Source organism: Aspergillus sydowii, assembly GCF_001890705.1.
Source record: "Aspergillus sydowii CBS 593.65 unplaced genomic scaffold ASPSYscaffold_18, whole genome shotgun sequence".
Lineage (NCBI taxonomy): Eukaryota > Fungi > Ascomycota > Eurotiomycetes > Eurotiales > Aspergillaceae > Aspergillus > Aspergillus sydowii.
Window position 1 is genome coordinate 50846 of NW_024467876.1, and position 24184 is coordinate 75029.

The following is a 24184-nucleotide window of genomic DNA, read 5'->3' on the forward strand; positions in this document are numbered from 1 at the left end:
CGGAGTCGGCCGAAACCCTCCTTCCACTGCGTGGCGATATGACAAGGACATCCAGCACCTCCTTGTACTTTCCGGCTTGTAGCAACTCTGACAAGAAACATGGTGATTGGAATTTCTAAGTGGCGTCTAGATGACGTCTTTAAATAGTTATAAAGCCACTTTACAGACAGTAATCAGAGGTAGACCATCAGTTCAATTCAATTCTAATCCGCTACCTATAAGATTCGAGGGCTGCAACCGCCGGTGGTGTCGACATCCTCTGTGACCTAGGGTTAACCTACGTCATACAAATTTCGCCTCATGCATAGAGAACAGGTTATGATGACTGACACCAGTAGCGGTATTAGAAGGACTTGCGCAGGATGCTTAAATGCGCGGAGAATGCTTAAATGTCCGGGCAAATGCATCGGCTCGGGATCAACGTCCTACCCAAGTACTGACCTTCTTATATTAAATATTTCTTCAATTTAAAATAATAATACTGGGTTTTTACACACGGGGATTGCTGTCGAGACTGTCAGCCCTGTCCACAACAGAATAATATGCGCTTGCAGTAGCATCCATGTTCACATGGTCTTGGGGCCTTTCAACAATGCTACTTCATGATATACAAATAAGCAATATTTATCCCAGAAGGCTAATTAAATAAAGGCCAAGCCCAAGGCTTCCCCTTTAATGACCTGATGTCGCCACTGGTGTAATTGAGGACGACCTTCAGCAACCGACACTTCAACAATAGGATTTATAGCTATCCATATTAATGGTTCAAGCCATCCATGGAGTGCTTAAAATCAATTTATACAGCTGGTCTCCACAAATTGAATTCTTTGGCGTGGCGTGAACTGAAGTCCGAAGTACAGATGGCAACGCCAGCAGTAGTATCAACATGTCTATATCGCTACCCCTTTGCAAGATTCATGGCAGCACTGATACATGCGAGGTGACTGAAGGCTTGAGGCGTATTGCCAACTTGTTCGCCAGAGCGATTCACTTCCTCGGAGAATATGCCAAGATGATTTGCGAAGGAAAGAACATTGTCAAAGTAGGTCGACGCTTTGTTATGAAGCTCCATAAGCGGCGGATGCTCGCTCAGGTGCACCTTCGCCCTTGACGCCTGTTCGATATATTCAACAATGAGCTTGGACTTTTTTTCATTGAGCCTTACGATAACTTTGGGCATGCGGAGAACTTACCCGGCTCATTGCTTCAACCAACCAGAAGGTAACCATGATGAACTTGCCTTCCTCGCTGTCCATTCCTAACACACATCAGGTTAGCATGTCATAGGGAGACAGTGCTCAATACACCAAGGACACGTGGACTCGGTGGGAATTCGCCAACCTACCATCATGCACTTTCCTGTGGTCATATCTAAAAACCATACTCCCGCTCATAAGTCCACCATCCTCCGGCACCTTCATTATGTGGTCCAGTGTGCTCAAGAATCGTGGATCGTCGGGTGCAATGAATAGGACCAGCGGTGCAATCATGACTGAAGCATCCAGGACATCCCTATTTTCGTAGCTCATGCAGAAAAAACCGGCCTCTGAATTGAACCCTTTCTCCATGATCTCCTCATATAACCCATCGCGCGTGGAGAGCCACATGGACCGGTTCGGACAAGGCAGGTTGGATCTTTTGTCAGCGAGTCGCAGGGCTCGATCCAAAGCCACCCAAAGCATGATCTTAGAGAAGACAAAGTTCTGTTTCTCGCCGCGTACTTCCCAGATGGACATATCTGGCTGATCGCATAGCCTAGTAGCGATATGATCCACAATCCGACGGACTTCACGCCATCGATCGTAGGAGATGGGCCCCGCAAACTTGTTGTACAGATAGATGCTATCGAGTAACGCACCAAATATGTCCAGTTGTGTATGAGAGGTTGCTCCATTTCCGATCCGAACCGGGCGGCTTCCCCGGTAGCCATCGAGATGCGCGAGTTCTGTCTCGCGAATCTCAGTCTCTCCCCGGATAGTGAGAACAATAGGGAACAGCTGCCTTTTGCTGGTGTCCACCACTTTGCAAGATATGGAAGGAATGATCCGATTATAGACGAAGCTCATATATGCCTCTGCCTCCTCGCTGTGCCCAGTTTCAAGGAAGGCATACAGGACAAACGACGTGTCCCGAACCCAGGAATATCGATAATCCCAATTTCGTCCTCCTCCTATTGATTCCGGCAGGGAAAAGGTTGGGGATGCAATAATCGCGCCTGTGGGCAGATATGTCAGGAGTTTCAGGACCAGTAAGCTTCGCTCAACCTGCTCTTGGTAATGGCCCTTGAAGGTACCCTTCCTCGTCCAACCCGTCCAGAATTGCAACGTCTCCCGCTTCAGATCGCAGAGGTACGACCCCAAGTTACTCTGAGGCACCCTGTTCTCGCCACGGTGCATGACGAAGGTCGCCGACTGGTTGACAGAAATTTTCAATTTCGCGTACACTCCTTGACCCCTGAGTCCAGCTCTGTCCTGGAGTTCAAAGTCCATAATGGGGCCTTCATGTGAGCCGTCACCACCCTCCAAATGGATGTCAACCCGGAAGCTCTCCTTGTCAGTGGCAAAGGTCACAGTGTGTGTTCCTGCGCCGCAGATGCCAGTTTTCGGCCACTGAATGACACGGTGCTCATCACGAGCGTAATTGAAAGCCGGAAAGATCTCTATGACCATGTCTATCTCCCCGCTCGAGCATAGGATACTCCTGATGACCCCGGACTGGCATGTGGTAGGCTGGTATTCCTCCGCTGGCAGGTTATTGCAGGAACACCAGCCCTGTAGGGCAGGATCATTGCCTTTTGCCGTTGATGCGCTTCCGTATACTGGGAAATAATCTACCACGTCTGCGACCCCTCCCTGATGAAGCCACTCGGTGTTCAAAATGTTGGTATAAGGCAAATATTTTTGCTTGTTAATTGCACGGCTTTCAGGGTTTGCACGGATCGAAAAATGGCCGCCTTTATCTTTATCTAACAGTCGGCAAAAGACTGATGGCGAATCAAAAACTGGCCAGCACATGAAGTCGATGCTTCCACGTTTACTAACAAGAGCACAAGTGTGCATGTCGCCAATCAGGCCGTAATCGTCGATAGAGGCGTACTCGCTCGATTCACCTGCATCCGGCGTGGCTGCCATTTCGTGTTGAATCCGATCTATCGAGAAATGAAATATAATCCGAAGACTTAGCCAAGCTGAAATAGAGAACTAACGAATACGTTTCATCTGTAGGTCATTGAGACTTCTGAGCAATGATTGTGATTATTACTCCAGAAGCAACTGGTTTGGCCCAGACAAATACTTCCCAACTTCGGGGCCGTCGAAACCAAACTGAATCTGACAAGCATAGCAATTTAAACGCTTTCGAGCTTGTCTCCTGAATTATTGGGCGGAAATACAGTATGTCATGTCAACGTCATGCATATTGGTGAACTGATATTGTTCCTAACCGCACCTTAAAGTTCTAGTAAACATAATATAAATCGTAGATGTTACGGAACCTGCCCAATAGCGTCTTGTGTAAAAGGCTTTGCCTGATGCACTATACCACTATACAAGCCCAGGAATATGTAGTGTTATACAACATTCTCTATTTTACTTCAACTATTCAGGCCTGCTGTAGCGCCGCTTACGAAAGGCTCTGTCAAATACAGCGTCCCTGGCTCCGCGGAGACTCAACTCCGCGGACACTCATGTTGAAACTCCCGCGGACTTGGTTTAAATTTCCATGCCGTCACGAACCGAACTAGCATGAGCACTGCATCGAATCTTCTGGTCGTTACCTTCTCATTCATTTGTCGCGATCTAACAGTATCCATAGCTCTGCGCTATACGTTCGTCGGCAGAGGGTTTAATGGGAACACCCCGAAATTCAGCCAGAGCATCATCGGTTAGGGCCGACCTCAGCTACCATATTGCTTAATGGGGTTGCATGTTCAGTTTCATGATCAGCAACTAAAGTCAACCAGTGATTATGCGCCTCTCGTTTGATACGCGGAAGCTGTAAACTTTCCGTCGGTGAAGCAAGCAAAGGTATTGTAAAAAAGGTCAAGCTTAATATATCCTTGTTAGACAGCCAGAGCAATTGACTTGGAGTTCCAGTTGCTTTTCACTACATACTATTCGCATCTATTCCCGGCTAAAGCAAGTGGCCCATGCGTTATTCCTCATTCTCATTCTCAAATACGCAGACTTTTGCGATCGGTTTATCCCTTGATTTTTAAAACTCCAGACGGTCTTGGGCGCCGGCTGTAATCTGCGTCAGAAAATTATCATGCCCGTCGAAAATGTTGATATTTCCCCACAGAAAGAACTCCCTGCAATCACGTCGCTCAAGCAAAGAAATTCCCAATCTAGCCAACTTCAAAACCCTCAACAGCGGCTGGCTGTAACAGATCTTCCAAGCGGTTCAACGTGTTTAACCTTCCTCAATAGCGTCCTGCAGCGAGGAATCGCCGCATTTATTTTCCAAGCCAGCTAACCGGACTAGGTCTTCAAGGAGTCTCTTTGTATTCACTCCTTTTCGTCATGCGTCCATCCCAACACCCTGTTTGCCTTGTCGGTGGTCCAAAACGCTTGGTTCCCCGACATGTCACCTCGAATCTCCGTCTCAGGGAAGTATTTTTTTGCTAGTTTTTCCGATGGTGTTTCTTGCGTAGTCTTCGGCGCAACAATATTGAGAATCTCACAGCCGTTTACCGGTTTCTCAACAGCAAGGCGGCAGGCTCTCGCGACTGCAGTAGGGTGTACCCAACCCCATAGTTGTCTAACAGCCGAGCCTTCCCAATTTTCTTGATGCTCTCGCTGAACATCCTTCAAGGGCGCAACCTCATGAATACGCATACAGACGATGCTCATTTCAGGGAACCAGTGCACAAATGACCGAGCTTGGTACTCTGCCTCTTCTTTTGCGAGCGCATACGAATCTGTTGGACGCTGAGGAGCCGCCTCGTCGATTGGGAAGTAATCAAAATGCAGTGGTTGTTGAGAGTATGAAAGTCCAACCGCATTTACCGAGGAGGCATAGCAGAGTCTTCGTATTCCTAACGATCCAGCAGCATGGAAGCCATTAAAAGCTGAGTTGACATTATTATTATGGACTTTCCAATCATCCTTTCCAACTGGGTCAGGAATAGCGGCAAGGTGGATAACCGCATCACAACCTTTAAAAGCTTCCAGAGTGGCGTTGTAGTCGCTCGCTACGTCCGCTGTTCGCATCTCCGAGTTGGGGGTGCCATCGTATTCCTGGGGGGTACGATTGATTTGAACAGTGTAATGGCCGGCCTCTGCACAGGCCTTGACGAGAGCTCTGCCTACCGTTCCCCGAGCTCCAGTGATAGCAATTTTCATTTTGACAATATTGACAATGCAAGTAGGCAAGGTAAGCAAGAGATAAGAATGCGGATGGTGTGGGAGTCAATTCACAACTGGTACTGCCACGCCAGCAGTTGTTAATTCGATATTGAACAGCGAATGGAGTACCGTCCCCGTTATATATAAGTGATCCAGACGTTTGTCGTAAAAGGCTAACCTGGTCAAGACGGCCTGAACTCAGGTTCCCACGTCATGACACGTTCATTTTAGTTATCTACACTTAAGTTCCACCGGAAGCTGCGAGCCATACTATTTTACTCTATACAAATGATGGTTAGAATAGAAAGACCGGGCCCATACTAATAACCAGTCAGTGTATTATATCCACGCTTCATATTTTAGTTAACCTGACATACCGTAGAAGGTACTTCACTCCAAATAATATAATCATTGTTCGCTGGGGTGCTTGAGTGATACTAAAAGGTTATTCACCAATCATTACTGGGAACAACAGATGAGCGGTAAATAAAGATGTGTTTACTGGGCAGACTGAGTTATCCATGGATATGACGCCTGCAAAACATGTCCCGCGGATACCAAGTAATGTGTACAGAATGAAATCACCGATAATAGCTTCTCCGTGGTCTCCGTATCCTCTAGCTTTGAGAATGGCTTCTCCGTGGACTTCGTACTTCATGGCGTCATTTTAGTGTAATTCTGCCCAACCCAAACAGGAATATAATATGTTGGCGGTTCCTTGTGGTTTGCTAGATGGATATGATAATGGAGCACTACTAAGGTTTTGGATAGCAATTTTGACAGCAACCATGTCAGACACGCCTGAAGCAGTCAAAGACTTTCGGCGAATTGGCATCGTCGGTGCCGGGACTATGGGTTCCATGATGGCATTTGCGTTCTCTGAGCTAGGTCTCCAGGTTTCCATCTGGGACGTCAAAGGGGAAAACATCGATACATTCAAAGAGCAACTCCACAACGTGAAGCGTTCGAAAGGGAAGATCGAGACATTCCATGATATCAACGAGTTCACCCGCAGTCTCGACGAACCAGGACAACGCAAATTGTTCATGTTTTCCATCACGCACGGCCATCCTGCTGATTCGGTCCTAAGTCAGATCAAACCCAAGCTGAAGGAAGGTGATATTATTCTCGACGGGGGCAATGAGAACTATCGAAACACTGAACGCCGGCAAAAGGAGTGCGATGGAATCGGTGTGAGCTGGATTGGTACGGGTGTCTCGGGCGGCTACCAATCCGCACGGCACGGACCAAGCATGTCCCCCGGGGGAGACCCAGAGGCAATAAACAGGGTTCTGCCGCTTCTGAACCTCTATGCAGCAAAGGACCCGAAGACTGGTGAACCATGCGTTGCTAATATGGGACCTTGTGGCGCAGGACATTACGTCAAGATGGTCCATAACGGTATAGAGGTGGGTATGATGTCCGCGGTTTGTGAAGCGTGGGCTTTCCTTTCTACCGGGCTGGGCCTCAGCTACGATCAGATCGGTGATGTCTTTACGAAATGGAACGAAGATGGTGAACTCCGCACGACCTATCTGCTGAAAATTGGCGCCGATATATGCAGGATGACGAAGACTCCCCAAGGAGATCGGAAAGGAGAAGGTGCAAGCGGAGCTGGTGGCTATGTGCTTGACGATATCCTAGATAAAGTCGTGCAAGACGATGACAGCAGCGAAGGAACACCGACGTGGTCCATTATGGAGTCCGCCTTACGGCACGTCTCGTGTCCAACCCTTGCAGCAGGCCTATACTTCCGTATAACTTCTGGTAACCGAGAGGAGCGACTTAAGGTAGCTCAGAAGCTCTCAATGCCAACACCCAAGCCCCTGGTTGGAGTGGACAAAAGGGAGGTGGTCATTGAACAGCTTCGCCGCGCGGTGTACTGCGCATTCCTCGCTTCATTTTGCCAGGGGTTAGAGCTTATTTCCCGTGCATCTATTGACGAAGGATGGAATATCGAACTTGGGAAATGCATCAAGATTTGGCGCGGCGGATGCATCATCCAGTCTGAATACATCGCCGACATGCTTCAGCCATTGTTGGACGAGGGCGGAAATCAGCAACTCACTAATGTGAAGGCCCTGGATCGTGTCGCCGGAGAATTGCAGCACAATTACGGTGCAATTAAAGAAGTTGTCGCCGCAGGTATTAGCGTGGATCACTATCTACCAGCCATTTCATCTACGCTGGAGTATATGAAGTATATCGGGGGCACGAATCTTCCCACCAAGTTCATGGAAGCAGAGATGGACTACTTTGGCGCTCATTCTTATGATAAGCCTGGTGTTCCGGGGGAAGATCCTGGGCGGGCTGCGAAGGGTCGGCACCACTATGAGTGGAAACCAGCTTAAGTCGCAGTACGACTGCTCCCGGTGATGAAGTTGAGGCACAGAAAAGAATTTGATATTCAACGTACTGAATATGTGCTATGCGATTCCGTATTAGGCTAGCCAATATAGTACAACTACTTGATTAGCCGGTGAAGATATATAGCTCTGGGTCCAGAGTAGAGTAGCTGGTTAGCCTACCCTAATGCAGATACCGAAGTTGGAAAGTTTAGCCTGTACCCTATTTTTATACCTAGCGTTAGCTACTCTAATAAATTGAATTTCAAAATATGTACAAGAGCTCCTGAGGCCAAGGACGTTATACCACAGCATGCAGTCGCTCTACAACTCCATGCCGCCTGTGGGTCCTGTATTTTGGGATATGTTGAGAACTTCCATCTTGCCAGAAGTGCTAACTGGTTGGACGTTCACATTTTTCCCTGTTGCTGCTGTCTCCTTCCAGAATAAGCTGAGCCACGGTATCGACGAGGGGGAGCGGCTCGTGGCTAACTTGTTAATACATTGACGGAGGATTGACAGAAGTGTATTTATGTACATGCAATGCAATATTTAATCATTCGCATGCTCGCTGACTCCTCCAGGGGAACCAAAGACCAAGCAGACAGACGAACACTTTCCCTGGTAGAGCTCAGGTTAAAATCTAAATCAAGTTTGCGACTGCCTCCTCTCGTCTCATGGCCTCTGCAACCTTTGCTTTTTGTTGACGGCGCACTACATCCAGGTCGTACCCACTCCTCCTCGCGTGCTCATATTCGTCCACATGGCGATCCAGGATCGTGTTGGTTTCCTCAATGACACTCGCATGACGCTTGCTGATGCGTCCCTCCAGCAAGTTCCGCTGGCCATCATTGCGACAGCAGCTTTCGGGAGCGTTGTTCGCAACCTGAGACATCTCATTCGGCCCACACTTGCCTTTGTTGGGATCATCACGGCATGTATACCAGAGGCCATTGACCTTGACAGAGTTGACAGAGCCAGCAGGGCCACAGCCCCACCACTCGCACATGCAGACGTTGGTGCATGGTTCTCCTTTAACAACTACACAGTCGGTGGTTGTCGTGTAGAACATGGGATCATCGTCGTCATTGAAGAAAGCATAGTTGTAGCCCGGGCAGATTGCTGAGGCGAGGGGAAGGAGAGGGAGAAGTGATAGAAGAGTTGAATAATGCATCTTGAGTAAGTAAATCGCAATTCTTTCGGTGTTTTGAGGTTTGGTATATATCTGGGAATACCTAAAAGATGGCTCTACCCAGGTCTGAACCACCTCCTTTTATACTGCATAATTGATATTAGGCGGGACACAACGTCATCGGACGACATTAGATCCCTTGGCGTATGGTACAATGTTGCATGTCTTCAGGAGACAGTATCGCTATATTGGCAGCGTTTCCCAGAGCTGAAGAAGATTGACGGTTAGGCAACCCACATCGGGCACCGTTCTCGATATAGCCGACTTACAGGCGCCTACTGGTGGAGACCTCGCAAGGTCCCAAGCTTCTTAAACCCTGTTAGGCACACTAAATAAGAATGATCGACACTTGACCAGCCTCATGCGGGCTCCGGCGCTCAACACAGCCGACACGATGCAGACTTTTGTGGGGGCCCTCGCAAGGTTTTGACAATCAACAGAAGTCAAGAAGTATGACGATCAGGTCTCCCATGTCAGGGCCTTATCTGGGCCTCTTATTACACAGCCGAGATAGTAGATAATTTTTCTTGGAGGTCTCGCAAACCTGGACATCCGACATATGTAAATGGGATCCGCGTTTAGGCCTTCTGCACCTTCGTAACGGGATTGGCCAAGCTCAGGGCATCGCATGCCAGAGGTACATGCCCTATGTAGCGTACTGTAATAATTTAAGTACAATGTATATTATTAATCGTGTTTGACATTCGTGATAGGACCCATCGACTCGTCAAAGGAAGAAGAGCAGAGGATACTCAAAATTTCGCAAGTAACGTGAGATGACATGTAATCTACAAGAGTTGGCTCTGGAATTCCCAGTCCACGAAATTTGTACTGCTACACTAGCAATCTGAATAACCATAAGAACATTTGCTAGTTGTCGAAAGCCGTGGCCTCAACCTCCCGCTTCATCGCCTGTTCCATCTCCGCCTCCTGTCGGGACCGCAACGCAGTTAGATCCTGGCCACCCGCTTGTTCATATTCCTCCACATGACGGTCAAGAAGCGAGTTCGTATCGCTAATAGGGTCCGCCTGCCGCTTTCCGATAAGACCTTCTTTCGGGTTTCTGTTTCCATCATTCCGATATCAACTCTCGGGCAAGCGATTGGCAAGCTGGGGTGGAGGCGTAAAGCCATTCTCCGGTCCGCAGTTACCCTTGTTGGCGTCATCACGGCAGTTATACCAGAGGCCGTTGACTTTCACAGCATTAACAGAGCCACTGTGGGAGCAGGCCCAGTACCCACAAGTACGTACATTCGGTCAGTTGTTGCTCGACCAGGCCGCGCTGCAGGCGGTATTAGCCGTATAAAACCAGCCATCGTTGGTGTTGAAGAAGGCGTAGGTGTAGCCTGGGCAGATTGCTGACGCCAATGGGAAGATTGAGAGACTTAGGAGCGCGCGGGAGTGCATTGTGGGTGACAGAGGAATACTGAAATATATGGAGTAGGCAAGCAAATACATGATGGTCACAAAATTCTGAATGGTTGTGGTTAGGGCTGTCTGTTTGGGTCCGAAGCAGTTCATATCTCACTGCTGCTGCTGATGAAAATAACCATTGCACATTGGCAAGAATTGGGAAACATAATGTTGTCATTGGTGTCTTGCCTGATGCGGAATACGGCACTATGTCTGCAACAGCTGCCGCAAATGACATGATATACAGCTTTCTCAATGTTCGGAATGGCCGGATGGTTGGTATTGGTGGGGTTGTGCCTATGAAGCATGATATTCGACTAGGCGAAGTGGTGGTGAGTGCGCCTCATGATGGAACGGATGGCGCGTTCCAGTACCACCTTAGTAAGGACATTCATGGTCAACGTTTCCATCACACAACGGTGTTTAACCATCCACGTCTTGAGCTGCGTACTGCAGTAAGTGGAATCAGAGCTAAATATCAAATAAAGTTCAAGGAGGCAGAAGCAGTACACCAGCAGACACTAGAACCAAGGGAGAGGTTACATCGGTAGGCGCGCCCAGACACGCTATGGGGCGCTACTGGAAAAGTGCTTCAGTATCAATGAAAGTACAGTAATGCCGAAGAAGTGTATTATTGCAGGATAATATTGTACTTCATTGCTCGCCTAACATGCTGTTCAAAACATTAATTGGTGTATGCCGGGGTGCTGCAATCTCCAATACTTCCTTGCTAGTCGTGGAAGAAGTGCATTTCCCGTCCCATACTGGGCCTAACGCACGCTTAAGAGACAAGATAACGTTCTTTGACTCCCCAGTTTTCGCAAAGTTATGCTCGTAGTACGAATCGAGGAATGAGACGTCCCTGAAGATACAATGCTCGACTTTGGTACCTGTGTGCTGCTCAACCATCTCGACAATCTGCGCCCCGGTGATATCCTCCGGCCCGTTGAGGATGTATTTCGCTCTGTTGTGCACAGCAGGATCTTCAGCCGCCAGGAGATGCGCAGCAAATGTCCCAACATCGTCCGGGTCAATGATACCTACAGGGCCACCCTCCGACCCCATCAGCCTCAGAGTCCCCTGCTTTCCGGTTTGGCGGTAGCATTGGATAAATTCAATGGCAGGAGCGAGGTAGTATTGAGAGAAGATATTGGGCTGCAGCGACGTCCACTGCATGCTTTCGAACTCCGGGGTACTCAGTAGAGCCTCGATTGCCCAATGGGCGCGTTGGTAGTACGCACGGGAGTTTGGGCGAACAGCCGCGGCGGTAGTTGATATCCGCACCACGTACTTGACATTGGCTTCCAGCGCCGCAACGTGGAAGGTGGTTTCTTCGGCGAATTGATTGGGGTTATTGTGCGACGCGATGAAGGCCCTCACAACCTCGTTCTCTCGGAGCCACTCGGGGGTTGTTTCGACCCAGTTCTTTTCGACTATCTCGACTCCAGGGAGCGTGGCTAGCTTCTTTGCAGATGGAGAGTCCAGAGAGCGCGTAAGAGCAAGGATTCGGTGCTCAGATAAGGCCTTGTTGGTCTTGAGCAGCCTGGGCAGAGTTTCGGTGACACTGCGACCAGTGTTCCCAGTTGCGCCGGCGATGAGGATAGTTGGGGCCATGTTCGAAGGAAGATTATTCTGTTATTTGGGAAAGCCCAATACACCTGGCTGTCCGTGAAGTTATATCCTTACAACCAGCTTAGTAAAAACGTACCTGTGACGTGTGTTCTTGAATCATGATTGGGTCAGTGGGCGCTCCGGGGTGGGATGTCCGGATCGAGTGGGCTCTCCGCTGAGTATCTACAGAGTAGATTATCAATCTGGTTATGGGAATGGGAGCCTGATGGGGAAAACATCGCGGTCGTCGTTTAAGATGCGTAGACGTTTGGAAACAGTTTTATTTCACTAGAATGGAGACGTCTAGGGGGAATTCTTTTCAAGAGGATGGTATACGTAATCCCAATTCTCGCGTCGAAGGGTGCGTTTCCACTATGGCGCGTATCATACGAAACTATCAGATATCGAGTCCCAAAGTAGATAGTGAACTACCGACTATACATGCGACGAGACTCAGCCGCTTAATCCGTGACTTGGATGACAACCTTGCCGACCTGTTGTCCAGATTCCAGCCTCCGGTAAGCCTCACCGTATTCCGAGAAAGGATACACCCGATCAATAACAGGCCGAACCTCGTGCCTCGCCATCGCCGCAAGCATTGCCTCGAAATCCAGCCTTGAGCCAATCGCTGTTCCAGTCACCGTTAGACCACGAGAGAGAATATCGATGGGCGGTAGCCCGCCGCCAAAACCGCTCGCAAACCCAATGACCGAGATTATACCCCCAATCCTAGACGACGCCGCGGACTTGACAATAGTCTTCTCGCCGGCGATTTCTATCACCCGATCAACCCCCTTTCCGTTGGTCAGGGCAAGAATCTCGCGGTCCCAATCCGCACAGGTCCTGTAGTTCACAACTGCATCAGCGCCCAACTCCTTCAGCTGGGCAGCCTTCTCGTCAGACGAGGTAATCGCGAGGACGCGCGCCCCAAAGACCTTGGCAAACTGTAAAGCAAAGAGCGAGACTCCGCCAGTACCCTGGACCAGCACGGTCTGACCCGGCTGCAGCGCCTCAATTTTGTTCAGGGCTGTCCACGCCGTAACCGCCGCACAGGGGAGGGAGGCAGCCTCTGCATAGGACATGTAGTCGGGGATATGAACAAGCGCCTGTTCATTGAATATCACGGACTCCGCCAGCATCCCGTCTATAGCGAACCCGACGGCGGCCGAATGGTACTCCGCGGTAAATGGGCCGCCGATCCAGTTTGTGCAGCAGCTGACTGCGACCCGATCACCGGGCTTCACTCGTGTGACTCCCGGTCCAACTTCCATGACCTCGCCAGCACCGTCGGAGATGGGGATCACATCAACTTTGGTTTTCGCGGGGTACTCGCCCCTCAATACGGCCGTGTCGCGGTAGTTTAGGGAAACGGCGTGTACCCGAATCAGGACTTCGTGTTTGCATGGGGATGGTAGAGGTTCGTCGCGGACCTCGGGGTTGGCCTTGGTTCCGGCCTGGACAAGGCGTACTGCTTTCATTGTCATGGTGGTTGGATGATAACCAATGGCTTCAAATGAACAGGACGGTTTCTTCCGGTTTGGCTCGATTGAAATTTACGGAGAATTCCGCGATGGTCAGCAAGAGCTTGGAGGTAAAAATTAACCTACAAGGCATCTATTTATATTGCGAGGACCTCTGTTCTCGATAGAGTACCGGCATCATCTTGCGTCACGTAGTTAATAATCAACTTGGGTACTTCAGTTCAGGATGCGAACTAATACTGTCTCCCTTGTACATCAGTTCCATGTTTTCGCGGTGAAAGCGGGCCACAGTGGGACGAATAATTAGTCAACTCCAGCGTATTAGTCAAGTGCGGGCCTGGAATATGTCAGTTATTTCGAGATTTTGCAGCAGGTGGGCGCTCCGGGGGCGGGCTCTCCGGGAGCGGGAATCCCACCCTTTGACGGACCACCCACTCTCCTCCGAACCGACAGACGAGCCTCTCTCATGCATGTGATGCCCTGCAGCCCGCTGGGTTCCACGATAGTCTCAGCATCAGAAAAATGAACTCGGAACCATTTATATGTCGGTTTCCACACTGTAGGGCGAGCTATCGGCGGAAGGAGCATCGTCGTCGCCACGAGGCTCAACATTCCCAAAACCAGGTGTTCAAGTGTACGACTTGTGGCCAGGAATTTGGGCGACGGTACGCATGATTCTCACCCCAAATTGGCGAAACACAGTAGTGCTAATAGCGGTATTTCAGGGACACGCTCCGGCGGCATATGCGGAAGGTGCATGGAATAACGGAACCTGCTCTCATCAAACACGCATGTACAGGCTGCCGGGTACAGAAGGCTCGATGCGAAGGAGGGCCACCATGTAGCAATTGTCTCCGGCGCGGGATACAATGTTCTCTATGGTGCCAAAACGCTGAAGTACAGCAAATCGGCCACGTTCGTAGCCCGGAGGCAGCAATATCTCATAATGCTCCCGCGGAATCAAACAGAAGCGGCTCTGGAAAGGAAAGGCGCTACGTTGATCTGTACTTCAAACTTTTCCATCCATACTGGCCATTCATTCACCAAGGCTCGTTTCGCGAATATGACGACGCGCCATTACTTATCCAGTCAATCAATGTTATTGGTTTATGGTTAAGCAATGAAGACAATGCACAGTCAAGGGCGATTGCTCTGCATGATGTCCTCAGCTCTGCTATACACGAACAAACGGTATGTGACCGACTATCCCATCCTAGAGCAGTCACCCGGACTAACCATGAACGCAGGAGCAATGGGACGCTTCCAATTCAGAAGGGGCATGCAGCTCCTGTTTCTGGCCTATCCCGACATACCAGGCTATTCTGCTCCATATAATATTCGCTATTCTATATAAAGGCGGCGGCGGAGTGCTGGGTCTAGACCTGAAACCCTGTCTATCGCCGGCTGATACCAATCTCCTTGATGGGCTTGTCGAGAGTTGCAAAAGGCTGGGCATGCTACATTATCCAAACATGCTAGCGCGGTATTGTGACAGTGATCTCCCGGCGTACGTCTGGGTAAGTATCGAAGAAGTGAAACGATTTAATATAGCACTATATAGAGTCTGCAAGCTGTGCAGCGAGCAGCGGAGTGGGACCGCCGACTGTGATATAATACGGGGATCAAGGAGGCGGCTTCGAGCACAGGATTTGCAATTCCCGTTACCAAGGAACACTCGGTTGTGGAACGCTGTAGACAAAGCGGGCTGGGAATACGCAGCTACAGAGGATGTCTTCCGTCACAGGCTGGATGACACAATGAAAGATGAATGGATATCAAATTCGGCGCTTGTCTTGGAGATGTGCTGAAGGAGCGTTGCATCCCATAAGCTGCAACATGGAGCGCCTTGTTGGTAAGCGTAAGTGTATCTGCATCTATCGCCATACTAAATGGATCACGCTTTTAAAGCAACGAGCATGGACTTGAATACAATCTGACACTGTGTACAATATGGAGGAAGGAGCTGAGGGCTGCTTCAATCCTGTATTGAATGTGGACCTTTATCGTGCTGTTTCTCAGATACGTATATAATATCTTGCAGGATGTATGGAGTACTGGACCTAGTACGAGCTCAATACGGCCCTGATTACTGTATGTCGACTCAGCATGAACTATTCCCACAGTGCCCTTTACATTGGCTTTTCCCACTCAAACTGTACGATTGTATCGGTGTAGGATTGAGAGTTCTGGATCACAATTCTCCCGACTTCCATCCAGGACCGAGTTGAGCGAGTGGCGTGAGGATGAATACCACCGATCTACATCACACAACACACGAATCAAGAGGTCTAGTACGAACCCATGTTGCTTAATCAGGCCATTACATGTTCCAGGTGGCTCGCATCTGTTCTAGACTTGTCCAAAACTCTAACACTCAAAATCATGTCCAAGCCTCCCAGCTCAATCCATTCCGGTATTGGAGGCCGACCTGTGGTCCCTCATTCGAAATGATGTAACCATCCAGGCACGATTCGAAAGATACCTTGGGCTGTGCCTCATAAAATTTGTCATACTTTGGCGACAATGCGTCCTTCAAATTCTGCACTGATCCATCAGGATGGATAACGCTCCAGGGTTTAATGCAGGTGGGTCCCTGGCAGGATTGTAAAACCAGGACCAGAGCATCAAGGCGGTCCTGTACTGCTTGTAGCGGGCGTCCAAGATAGCGATCGTTTGTACGCTTGGCTGCAGAGTAGAGATTCTTCATTTGGTACGGATCCGCCTAGGGGATATTAGTGTTGTCTTTTATAGAACATCATGCACGAAGGGACGGGAGACATACCGAAAGATCGTAAAGCTCATGCTCGTTGGTGCACCAAACGGCGTAGTAGAGATTGTACTCTTCGCTGAGGATACGCGCCGACTTATAGCTATTGTTGAGCAAGTGGGTGTCGGCGTCAATGCCTTTGCAGGTTAATTCATCTCCTCTCAACCAGGGGAGGAGTAGAGTACCCACCAATGCGTGAAAACTCCCCCTCGAAACCCACATCGCCCCAGAATTCCACTGCAACATGCTCATGTTTGGTTCCTGCTGTCCCTTGCCTAATGGGTGCGGGGGTTCCATCAAAGTCCTCGCGGAGAGGAATTCCGGCCAGCTCGAAGAATGTAGGAACTAAATCAATATGTGTTGTAGTGCTAGTAACGGACTCGCCCTCAGGAATACCGGGCCCACGTATGTAGAACGGGACACGGATATCTTCTTCAAAGCCAGTGGATTTTCCTGGGGGCATACGATGCTGGCCAATATGGTATCCGTTGTCAGAAGAAAAGATAATATAGGTATTATCAATTTCACCGCTTTCCTCTAGGCGATCAAGAAGAACATCGACTAACTCGTCAAGGCTCTGCAGAGCTCGTAGACGTTGACGGTAGAAGTGGTCTTCATATTCAACAACAGTCTGGTTCTGACGTTCCAGAGTCTTGACCCAACTGACTCCGGTGCTCTAGAGCAGATTAGCGTTTGTGAACGAGGGTTTCGATTTAGATTCTGAACTTACATCGACTGGGTTAAAGTTGGGTGTCCGCGGCAGCTTGACATCTTTAAAGAGATGACGGTGTTTGGGAGCCGGAATTGCTTCTGTCATTACAGCAAAATCTTCCAAGTTGTCAACATTGGAATGCGGAGCGATTGGAGCGACAGTAAAGAAAAATGGCCGGTCGCTCTCAAGGGCGTCATTAAGAAACCCCATGCTCTTCTCAGTAATCACATCCGTCGTGTAGTGGCCCTCGTAGCTCTTTGGTGGGTCCTGGTTGCGTTGATAGGTAGAATTATAGTAGGAGTAGGTGTACGGGTCAAGAAGAAAGTCGGACCCATTAAACCCTTTAACAAACGGATCATTATACGTCTCAAGGCTATGAGAGTTCATGAGCTTTCCAGTGTAATAGGTGTTATATCCAGCATCCTGCATCCATACAGGGAACCAGTCATCGTTGAATCCCTGGGAAACGAATTTAGGGTACCCGCCTAAGAGCATTAGCTTCCGTATGCGCGCTAGTGGGATTATCGGGGTTTGCTCACCCCAGGGAGGGTTCACGTCGGTGACATTGGTGTTATGGGCCTGACGGCCAGTCCATAGAGCGACCCGAGAGGGACAGCACAAGGCTGTCGTGACGAAGTGATTGGCAAGTTCAACGCCTCTGTCTTTGACGCGACTTAGAGTCTTGGGCATGTAGGCTGGAGAGTTCATTTGATTATCTAGGTCGTCTGCAAGGATGAAGAGAAAGTTGGGGTTCTTCGAAGGCCTCCCTCGAGAACGGTCTTGCTGGGAGGGAGCAGCCCCTGAAGTGGTCAGCAAGCTGACTAGCGCGACGACGTTGGAGAGCTTCATGGTGAAGATGGCCGTCAACCAAACGTATTTCGGTTTCTCAGTATGGTTCACCTGATTTCCGGGGTCCTGACGGCGATTTATAGTGGCAATGCTATATCAGCGCTCACCTACGTATTTAATTCCACCTCGGAGCCTATCTCTAGGAATCGGGACCAATGTAGCCATGGGACCCCATTTTGGGGTAATTCCATCGGCTATGACAGAAAATTAAACGGCAGTTACGACCATACTACATGATTGTCGTTTGTCTATTCCGCCCTTTACCTACTCCGCGGACTTGTGGGTCAAGCCTCGGACGAGAAGTCTGGGGTTTAGCGGGGAATCCAGAGTATACCATGGTAGTGTCCAGGACCAAGGGAAGCTAATTGGTAGGTAAACATGACAGGCTGCGTGAGGAACCTTATTCTTGACTCTAAATTCCGCTCTCCAATCCATCTCAGCCTCCCAGGCCTCCTCGGGCGCCTATTTCTTTTGCCACTTACCCCAACTATGGGCCACAATTCCCGGCAATGGTAGGGAGAACAACCCCCCACCCCCGCAATGAAACCGTATTGTCGGAACTCTAGTGGGCTTGATACTAAATCCCTATGCCACCCCGCACTTGTTTGTATATGCGGTGATGGGGAACCTTATTAGATAGCGTCATTCATCTCCGAAAAGCGGCGGAGGCTTCCGCGCCTTCCATACCGCTTTGACTGGACAGAGAAGCGAGGGCCTCGGGTATTCATCCAACCATAACTAAACAAAAATTTAGAAGGCAGAGTAAAACCATGAACCACCTGGCACTTCCCCGTGGGGTGAACCTCTGGACCCTCATCCAAGCGCCCCACGGGTGGTTGAGGTTCTACCCACAGATTCAGTCCTCTAGGAATTATTTCCAGGTACCCCTCAGGGTGTATGGATGTAATGAATAGAGAGAAAATATGACTTACTGTATATAATATATGTACATTTAATAGGAGATTCTATAAATAATGAGCCGTTAGGATTGTACCCCTAACCCTAAGTACCCCCCGAGAGAGGGAATTGCAAGGCCTACGCTCCCACCAGAAGCCACATGCCTTATGAAAGTGAGAAAAATTGTAATATTAACTGATTCACTCTGTTTGCCTCTCTGTTAGCACTGCTTACATGCGGTGGACCTTAGAGTTGGCTGTCCACTTCCTGAAAGTCTTTCCTTTGAAGTAGAAGACAATCGTGAGTGAACAGAAAAAAAGGGCCATTGCCATATTCATCATGATAGGTATAACAAACCCACTGTCCTCACTCCACCGGGTAATGAATTTAGTAAGTCCATATGCCCACAGGTTCTTGTTGATCGTAATCGTGACGAATAACATCCCAGCAACCGGCTTATAACTGTCGACAGCGTAGGTGCTGATGATGGAAGGCAGCGTAGCGACTTGGATACCAGCACAACCATATCCGATAATTACAATTATCTAAAAGAAATCATGTCAGGTTCCAATATCACAAGGTTGTGTCAGCGGGTGCTACCTTCCAGGACCACTTGTATTGATATCCGAATGCAACAACAAAATTTCCGATAATATAAATTACCAGATATGGGATCATAGCAGGTAACCTCATCTCTGGCTCCCGAATGCCCCGATTTCTCTTAGTTGCCTTCATGCAGACCCAATCAGAAAAGGGCCCATTGGTTGCGAGGCCAATGAATGTGCCAATCAAAATAGCGACATTGAAAAGGCCAATTGTTCGAGAGCCTAGATTATATGGCGGCCCGGCAAACGCCTGAGACTGCGTGAGAAGTAGAATCAACATGGAATTTGAAGTCCACGACAGAACAAATGAAGCTATGCAAGGGATTGGGTAAATCAGAAGCTCCAGTGGCGTCAAGACGTATATTAGGAGACTCCGGAAGCCAACGTTATTGTCGCGGTGCCACAGCTTGAACTGCTTCTTCGAGGGGTAGCCCTTGCCCAACCAAGAATCGGCGTCCGCGGTGTTGCCTACCGTCGTGGCCTTCTCTGGGCTTGCCACTTCGATGTGCTCTTCGAGTTCAACTACTTCCGGCTTATCTGGACCATCTGTATCAGTAGTGTCGGTGCTTCTGGCAGGCGCAGCGATAGACTGCTCGGTGTCCGAGACACAAGTACGGTTCCAGTTCGTTTCTGGGCAGAAAAGGAGCAGCAACAGAAGAATAGTGCACAGAAGACCGGTGTTTAACCAGAAGAAACTGCGCCAGCCAACCTGCTGCGCCATTGGCCCGGAGACGATCGGTCCAACCTAGAAGCTATACTCAGGATACTTGTCACTCGATGTATGGAGACAGTATTTCCCTACCATTAGCCCACCAAAGTAGAAGCTGAAATAGAGCGTCTGATAGGCGCCTCGTTGATGAAGAAACATAGTATCCGTGATGATTTGGGGTAGCGCGGTCTATGATCAGAGGCTCAAGTTAGCGCCTCGCCTTCGCTATCCAGTTCTCATCTTTGTGGAGGTCCTGTCATACTTCGGCAGGCCCCGCTGCAAAGCCATTGAGAATGCACGCCCCCAAGAAACTGTTATAACTTGTAGCTAACGCACGCCAGGCATTAGCGGCCATGCAAAGCGCAGTTGAAGCAAGTAAGACCGGTCTTCGTCCGTACGACATCATCAAGGGCACCCTCATCGCATGCAAATGTCAGCCAATATACCCGTTTTATAAGGGGTGCCACTTACCAGAAGAAATTGCTGAATCCCAAAACAAGGATCCCAACACCGGCAAATTGCACAACCTGAGGAAGGCTCGCGTTGAAGGTTTCCATGAGCTGAGGATATATCGGGGCCACGGCCTGGGGCGCCAGAGCCTGCGAAAAGGACATGGCTGTAGTAATCGAGATGACACCGAATTTCCACCAGCGATTCCAGTTCTATTATAGTGAATTAGCCACATCACGAGACTCCAGGTCATGCCGGCAGCAAGTTCCGTGAGTCAAGATTTACCAAGGGATCATGGGGACTGGGGGACGGCTGAGGGACGAGGACTGCATCGGCGTTGGCGGAGGACTTGATAAAGTTATGTGATCCCACATCTCGCATAATTTCCGTTCCGGGATATATTTTAATGTCAAGCTCCTCTTCGAGTCTAGGCCGCGAAGGTCGAATAAGCAGCTGGTTGAGAAACTGGTTAAGCCGACTTACCGTCGACGAACCTGTTGTCAGGGTTAGCACAAGTTCCATTCAAGCCACTGTGTAGTGCCAACGTACGGATTCATCAGAGTTTGTTTCCATGTTGGATGCTAGCAGGCTGCTGCCACTGCTCAGAACCTGTAAGGTAGTACTGGGAGGACAGTATAGATGCCTGTCAAAATGTATGAATCGGCAAGGCACCGGAGTTTGGCTTTTCCATTCACGACTAGAGGTCCTAACAATGCATCATGCACGGTCCGACCACCGTCGGCGGGCCGCCTTTGTTACATCACCACGCATATACTTGTCAGTAAGATATCAGTGTTCCGAGCCAGAATCATCCCCCGATCTTCAAGGCCCGTAGTTCGGAACGAACCTCGGGACGACTACGTCGAAAGTTCGGGCGCTTTAGAATATGTTCCGACCTTTCGGGTCCATTCCGGTGCAAATATACTCAACGCGGGGACGCGGAGAAGAGGGGCAATGGAAAGACGCGAACTTTGTTTAATCAACCGAGTTGTAAGGCGGGGTCTCTGAGAGCAGCCAGAACCAGAAGTCCCGGCATGTCCGAGATGTTCATTGCCCAGGACTAAGTAAAGTCGTAATGTACGGCCGATCAGTGCGGGCTTAGGCTTACATAGAAGATATCAACTGGTAAATCACGGAAAATAACCTTCTACCAGTAGCTGTTCAACCGGTTAGTGCACAGGGTTGGCTCGCTAGGTTCTCAATCACTAGACCTATGTATCTCAAATTTTCTTAAATGACACTTCGGATTAAATACAGTTATAGCTATACCACAATCCTCTTCTCTCCTAATCTAACCCTTCAAAGGATTCAACTACTGCCAGCAAGATCTGTACTAGTTCTTCAGGGCTTTGCCACAGTTCGTTGTGTTTCCCGGTAGCCGCTACCTCCTGGACTTTCAACTGTGTCCCTGCTCGCGAAGTGAGGTGGCTTTTCATTTGGTCTGTCTGAGAATATGGAACTAGCTCATCAGTATGGCTCTGAGCGAGTACCACCTTCCGCCCTTCCGGCCATTCTGTTCCCCAGTCGTCCACGGCAGTGGGACAGGCAGAAGCCCAAACCTCCTTGTCTGGCCCAAAGGCGCCACGCGTAAAGGCATCGTAGATAGGAGCCATGTCCTTATGTGTCTCATCTGGCCGTAAAAGAAATCTAGGCAAGTCATAGAGCCCGTTGAGGCCCACGATTACTTGCGGCTTTTGCAGTGATATAGTGCCGTCAAGGCCCCAGCGTTTCTGGTCCATTGCAGCCTGAAATGCCAGCATCGCACCGCAACTGTGTCCTGCAAGGATATATCCCATCCTGAGGGCTCCAATATTTTGTAGGTATGATATCCCTGCCAAAACATCGCGGATGTGATCTGGATGTTTAGCGGTACGGGCAGCATCGACCGGAGCTCCAGGTTCGCGGGGAGGCGATGGGTGCGTCGGGTGTAAAGGGTGCTGAGAAAGACGGTAGTTCAGAGAGGCAACTCCAGCAATGGACGGACGCTCTTCCTGGCTTGTTTTTCCCAGCAGTCGGAGTGCTGCTGCCTCGAACGAAGACGAATCCACGAGCGGATCGCGCCAGGCACCACCGTGAATATAGACGATCCAAGGCCCCTTTCGAGTTGGGATTCCGGCGGAGGAATCTGCTGCGGTTGCAAGACCCTCAATACCTTGATTGGGGATCCAAATGTCTAGTGTTTGAAGATATGTTGCGTCCGACACGTACGGCACACGTCGTTTGTGCAAAACTCCATTCCCGTCCCCGACTATCGCCCATGGGGTCGAAGTCCAAGTCGATTCTGTCATGTTTAAAACGCGTTTATTTTCTTTACCAGGCAGGATCAGAAGACTTCAGGACCTGGTGATTGATCAGAAAAATAAACAGCAGCGCAGATGCTCGTTTCAGTTGATCACGAGAATGAGGGGAGAAGACTCGGCCATTAGTACCCCTGCAGAACTGCCAAACAGGCCCGGTAAAGCATTAACATTACGCCCTGGGTCCGAGGAATTCGCGGAACACGGATGGGGCCCCTCTGGGGTCCCTCTTACAGCCCGGAAAAGAATGCGGGACACTGACTTAGCGCTCCACAGACTCTCCCCGCAGAATGCGATTTCCTTCTCGACGCGACCGCTCGACCCAGGTGGTTTTCGGAATCAGAATAGCCCCCATGCTGCTTGCCATCACACCTGGTATTATTTCCCCTTAGGCCTGCCTTGTATGGAAAGCCTCTGTTCTGCTCGAGACCGGGCAGCTGGTGGCTCGGAGATTTGCCAAAGGCCCAGAAGTGAGTCTCATGGAGCCAGAGAAGACTCCAAAACGAGCATACGCATCTAATGTGCATTACAGTGAGGTGAGAGCACACAGTCTACTACATTTTGAACGTGTACGGTCGGTTTTGCAGATAAAGGACTCTATTATATTATAACTCCTCGGGCATCCTTGGGTACAATGCTGTCTCCTGTATGTAACTACACATTCTTGTTCTCCGTCCTCTTGATTGTCTGGACTATCGACTGCATTATCTAGAATGGACAAATATGAAAGCGCCATTATATAAAGTGGCTTAAATTTGCCTTCCAATTACCTCAACTTCTTCCCATCGTAGTACTCCACGTAGCTCGGTTGGTATCCAAGAATCCACCTGCCCCAGTAGGCAGCCGATGTGAGCAGAATCCTGCTGGCCACACGACCCAGAAACTCCCATGGAAGCGGAACAGCCAAAGGCGTATCGGCGCTGTGTAGGAAGACCAAGAGCTGGAAGATACTCGGCTCTCGTTTGGCCATTTTGCAGTCATCTAAATATCCAAAGAAATTCCTGAAGAACTGCTGCTCGTTCTCGTACGACTCGGGTGACAGGTGAATATCCACAACCAAGTCTTGTGTCTCGGTGGCATTTTCGAACCGATGGTAATTGCCTGCCTTGACGGACGCTGTAACCTGGCCGCCTGGTTCGTCAGACAAGATGGCGAATGGCTCTTTTTCTACCCCTCGATAGAAATTCCCTTTGCCGGACCGGACATGAAAGAACTCGTCTTGATAGATGTGATAGTGGAACGGGGGTTCTATAATGGAAACCCCGTTCTCCTTGCTCGTTGGAGGGATCCTATGCGTCATGATGTAGTGCGAGCCTGGAGCTGAGAAAGTGACTGACGACCGGCCGCCTTCGTACTTGATGGGGTTGTTCTCAGCATTTCTGGTGCGCGGAGGGTCTGCAGATCTCAAGATGGAAAACATGTTGACAGTGAAAGAAATGGAAGAACAATGCTTGTTGAAAGGCAAAAGTGGTGGAAGTAATAGAGGGAAATTGGAGAGGCATCAACTAGCC

At 49.5% G+C, this 24184-nt stretch overlaps 12 protein-coding genes across 12 annotated transcripts; 4 read left to right on the forward strand and 8 right to left on the reverse strand.

Annotated features, from left to right (window-relative positions):
- Nucleotides 1-898: 898 nt before the first annotated feature.
- ASPSYDRAFT_62443 (glycoside hydrolase family 15 protein) lies at nucleotides 899-3131 on the reverse strand (the record flags this gene model as incomplete). The annotated part of the gene is made up of 3 exons (XM_040850128.1): nucleotides 899-1114; nucleotides 1194-1258; nucleotides 1346-3131. 3 exons carry the CDS (start codon nucleotides 3129-3131, stop codon nucleotides 899-901), a joined length of 2067 nt encoding a protein of 688 aa, XP_040696553.1.
- Nucleotides 3132-4505: 1374 nt separating this feature from the next.
- ASPSYDRAFT_36848 (NAD-dependent epimerase/dehydratase family protein) lies at nucleotides 4506-5342 on the reverse strand (the record flags this gene model as incomplete). The annotated part of the gene is made up of 1 exon (XM_040845480.1): nucleotides 4506-5342. The coding sequence occupies one exon, from the start codon at nucleotides 5340-5342 to the stop codon at nucleotides 4506-4508; it is 837 nt and encodes a 278-aa protein (XP_040696554.1).
- A 791-nt stretch (nucleotides 5343-6133) lies between these two features.
- On the forward strand, nucleotides 6134-7696 carry ASPSYDRAFT_213255 (uncharacterized protein; the record flags this gene model as incomplete). The annotated part of the gene is made up of 1 exon (XM_040844061.1): nucleotides 6134-7696. The coding sequence occupies one exon, from the start codon at nucleotides 6134-6136 to the stop codon at nucleotides 7694-7696; it is 1563 nt and encodes a 520-aa protein (XP_040696555.1).
- A 637-nt stretch (nucleotides 7697-8333) lies between these two features.
- ASPSYDRAFT_95120 (uncharacterized protein) lies at nucleotides 8334-8864 on the reverse strand (the record flags this gene model as incomplete). The annotated part of the gene is made up of 1 exon (XM_040853079.1): nucleotides 8334-8864. The coding sequence occupies one exon, from the start codon at nucleotides 8862-8864 to the stop codon at nucleotides 8334-8336; it is 531 nt and encodes a 176-aa protein (XP_040696556.1).
- A 713-nt stretch (nucleotides 8865-9577) lies between these two features.
- ASPSYDRAFT_51439 (uncharacterized protein) lies at nucleotides 9578-10725 on the forward strand. Its single transcript, XM_040848289.1, has one exon. The coding sequence runs from the start codon at nucleotides 9870-9872 to the stop codon at nucleotides 10242-10244; it is 375 nt and encodes a 124-aa protein (XP_040696557.1). The 5' UTR covers nucleotides 9578-9869; the 3' UTR covers nucleotides 10245-10725.
- On the forward strand, nucleotides 10375-10897 carry ASPSYDRAFT_559845 (uncharacterized protein). The gene has a single exon (XM_040849130.1). It carries the CDS (start codon nucleotides 10505-10507, stop codon nucleotides 10844-10846), a length of 342 nt encoding a protein of 113 aa, XP_040696558.1. The 5' UTR covers nucleotides 10375-10504; the 3' UTR covers nucleotides 10847-10897.
- ASPSYDRAFT_51440 (NmrA-like family protein) lies at nucleotides 10828-11986 on the reverse strand. Its single transcript, XM_040848290.1, has one exon. It carries the CDS (start codon nucleotides 11907-11909, stop codon nucleotides 10950-10952), a length of 960 nt encoding a protein of 319 aa, XP_040696559.1. The 5' UTR covers nucleotides 11910-11986; the 3' UTR covers nucleotides 10828-10949.
- A 228-nt stretch (nucleotides 11987-12214) lies between these two features.
- On the reverse strand, nucleotides 12215-13604 carry ASPSYDRAFT_51441 (zinc-dependent alcohol dehydrogenase family protein). The gene has a single exon (XM_040848291.1). The coding sequence runs from the start codon at nucleotides 13388-13390 to the stop codon at nucleotides 12368-12370; it is 1023 nt and encodes a 340-aa protein (XP_040696560.1). The 5' UTR covers nucleotides 13391-13604; the 3' UTR covers nucleotides 12215-12367.
- Nucleotides 13605-13837: 233 nt separating this feature from the next.
- ASPSYDRAFT_51442 (uncharacterized protein) lies at nucleotides 13838-15505 on the forward strand. The gene is made up of 3 exons (XM_040848292.1): nucleotides 13838-14052; nucleotides 14113-14578; nucleotides 14635-15505. The coding sequence occupies exons 1-3, from the start codon at nucleotides 13910-13912 to the stop codon at nucleotides 15193-15195; spliced, it is 1170 nt and encodes a 389-aa protein (XP_040696561.1). The 5' UTR covers nucleotides 13838-13909; the 3' UTR covers nucleotides 15196-15505.
- A 188-nt stretch (nucleotides 15506-15693) lies between these two features.
- Nucleotides 15694-17715, reverse strand: ASPSYDRAFT_213268 (sulfatase family protein; the record flags this gene model as incomplete). Its single annotated transcript, XM_040844062.1, has 5 exons — nucleotides 15694-16109; nucleotides 16170-16291; nucleotides 16344-16830; nucleotides 16885-17351; nucleotides 17406-17715. 5 exons carry the CDS (start codon nucleotides 17713-17715, stop codon nucleotides 15768-15770), a joined length of 1728 nt encoding a protein of 575 aa, XP_040696562.1. The 3' UTR covers nucleotides 15694-15767.
- A 1127-nt stretch (nucleotides 17716-18842) lies between these two features.
- ASPSYDRAFT_95125 (uncharacterized protein) lies at nucleotides 18843-20949 on the reverse strand (the record flags this gene model as incomplete). Its single annotated transcript, XM_040853080.1, has 8 exons — nucleotides 18843-19157; nucleotides 19213-19962; nucleotides 20020-20115; nucleotides 20189-20342; nucleotides 20398-20588; nucleotides 20662-20803; nucleotides 20860-20870; nucleotides 20926-20949. 8 exons carry the CDS (start codon nucleotides 20947-20949, stop codon nucleotides 18843-18845), a joined length of 1683 nt encoding a protein of 560 aa, XP_040696563.1.
- A 713-nt stretch (nucleotides 20950-21662) lies between these two features.
- On the reverse strand, nucleotides 21663-24093 carry ASPSYDRAFT_62451 (uncharacterized protein; the record flags this gene model as incomplete). Its single annotated transcript, XM_040850129.1, has 3 exons — nucleotides 21663-22624; nucleotides 22806-22807; nucleotides 23501-24093. The coding sequence occupies 3 exons, from the start codon at nucleotides 24091-24093 to the stop codon at nucleotides 21663-21665; spliced, it is 1557 nt and encodes a 518-aa protein (XP_040696564.1).
- Between the last annotated feature and the right edge of the window lie 91 nt (nucleotides 24094-24184).

Coding starts and splice junctions, on each gene's coding strand:
- ASPSYDRAFT_51441 (XM_040848291.1), bottom strand. CDS start 13,390: ATGACAATGAAAGCAGTACGCCTTGTCCAGGCCGGAACCAAGGCCAAC.
- ASPSYDRAFT_51442 (XM_040848292.1), top strand. CDS start 13,910: ATGAACTCGGAACCATTTATATGTCGGTTTCCACACTGTAGGGCGAGC. Junction 14,053..14,112: donor GGCCAGGAATTTGGGCGACG/GTACGCATGATT, acceptor GCGGTATTTCAG/GGACACGCTCCGGCGGCATA. Junction 14,579..14,634: donor CTGCTATACACGAACAAACG/GTATGTGACCGA, acceptor CCATGAACGCAG/GAGCAATGGGACGCTTCCAA.
- ASPSYDRAFT_51440 (XM_040848290.1), bottom strand. CDS start 11,909: ATGGCCCCAACTATCCTCATCGCCGGCGCAACTGGGAACACTGGTCGC.
- ASPSYDRAFT_51439 (XM_040848289.1), top strand. CDS start 9,870: ATGACGGTCAAGAAGCGAGTTCGTATCGCTAATAGGGTCCGCCTGCCG.
- ASPSYDRAFT_559845 (XM_040849130.1), top strand. CDS start 10,505: ATGTCTGCAACAGCTGCCGCAAATGACATGATATACAGCTTTCTCAAT.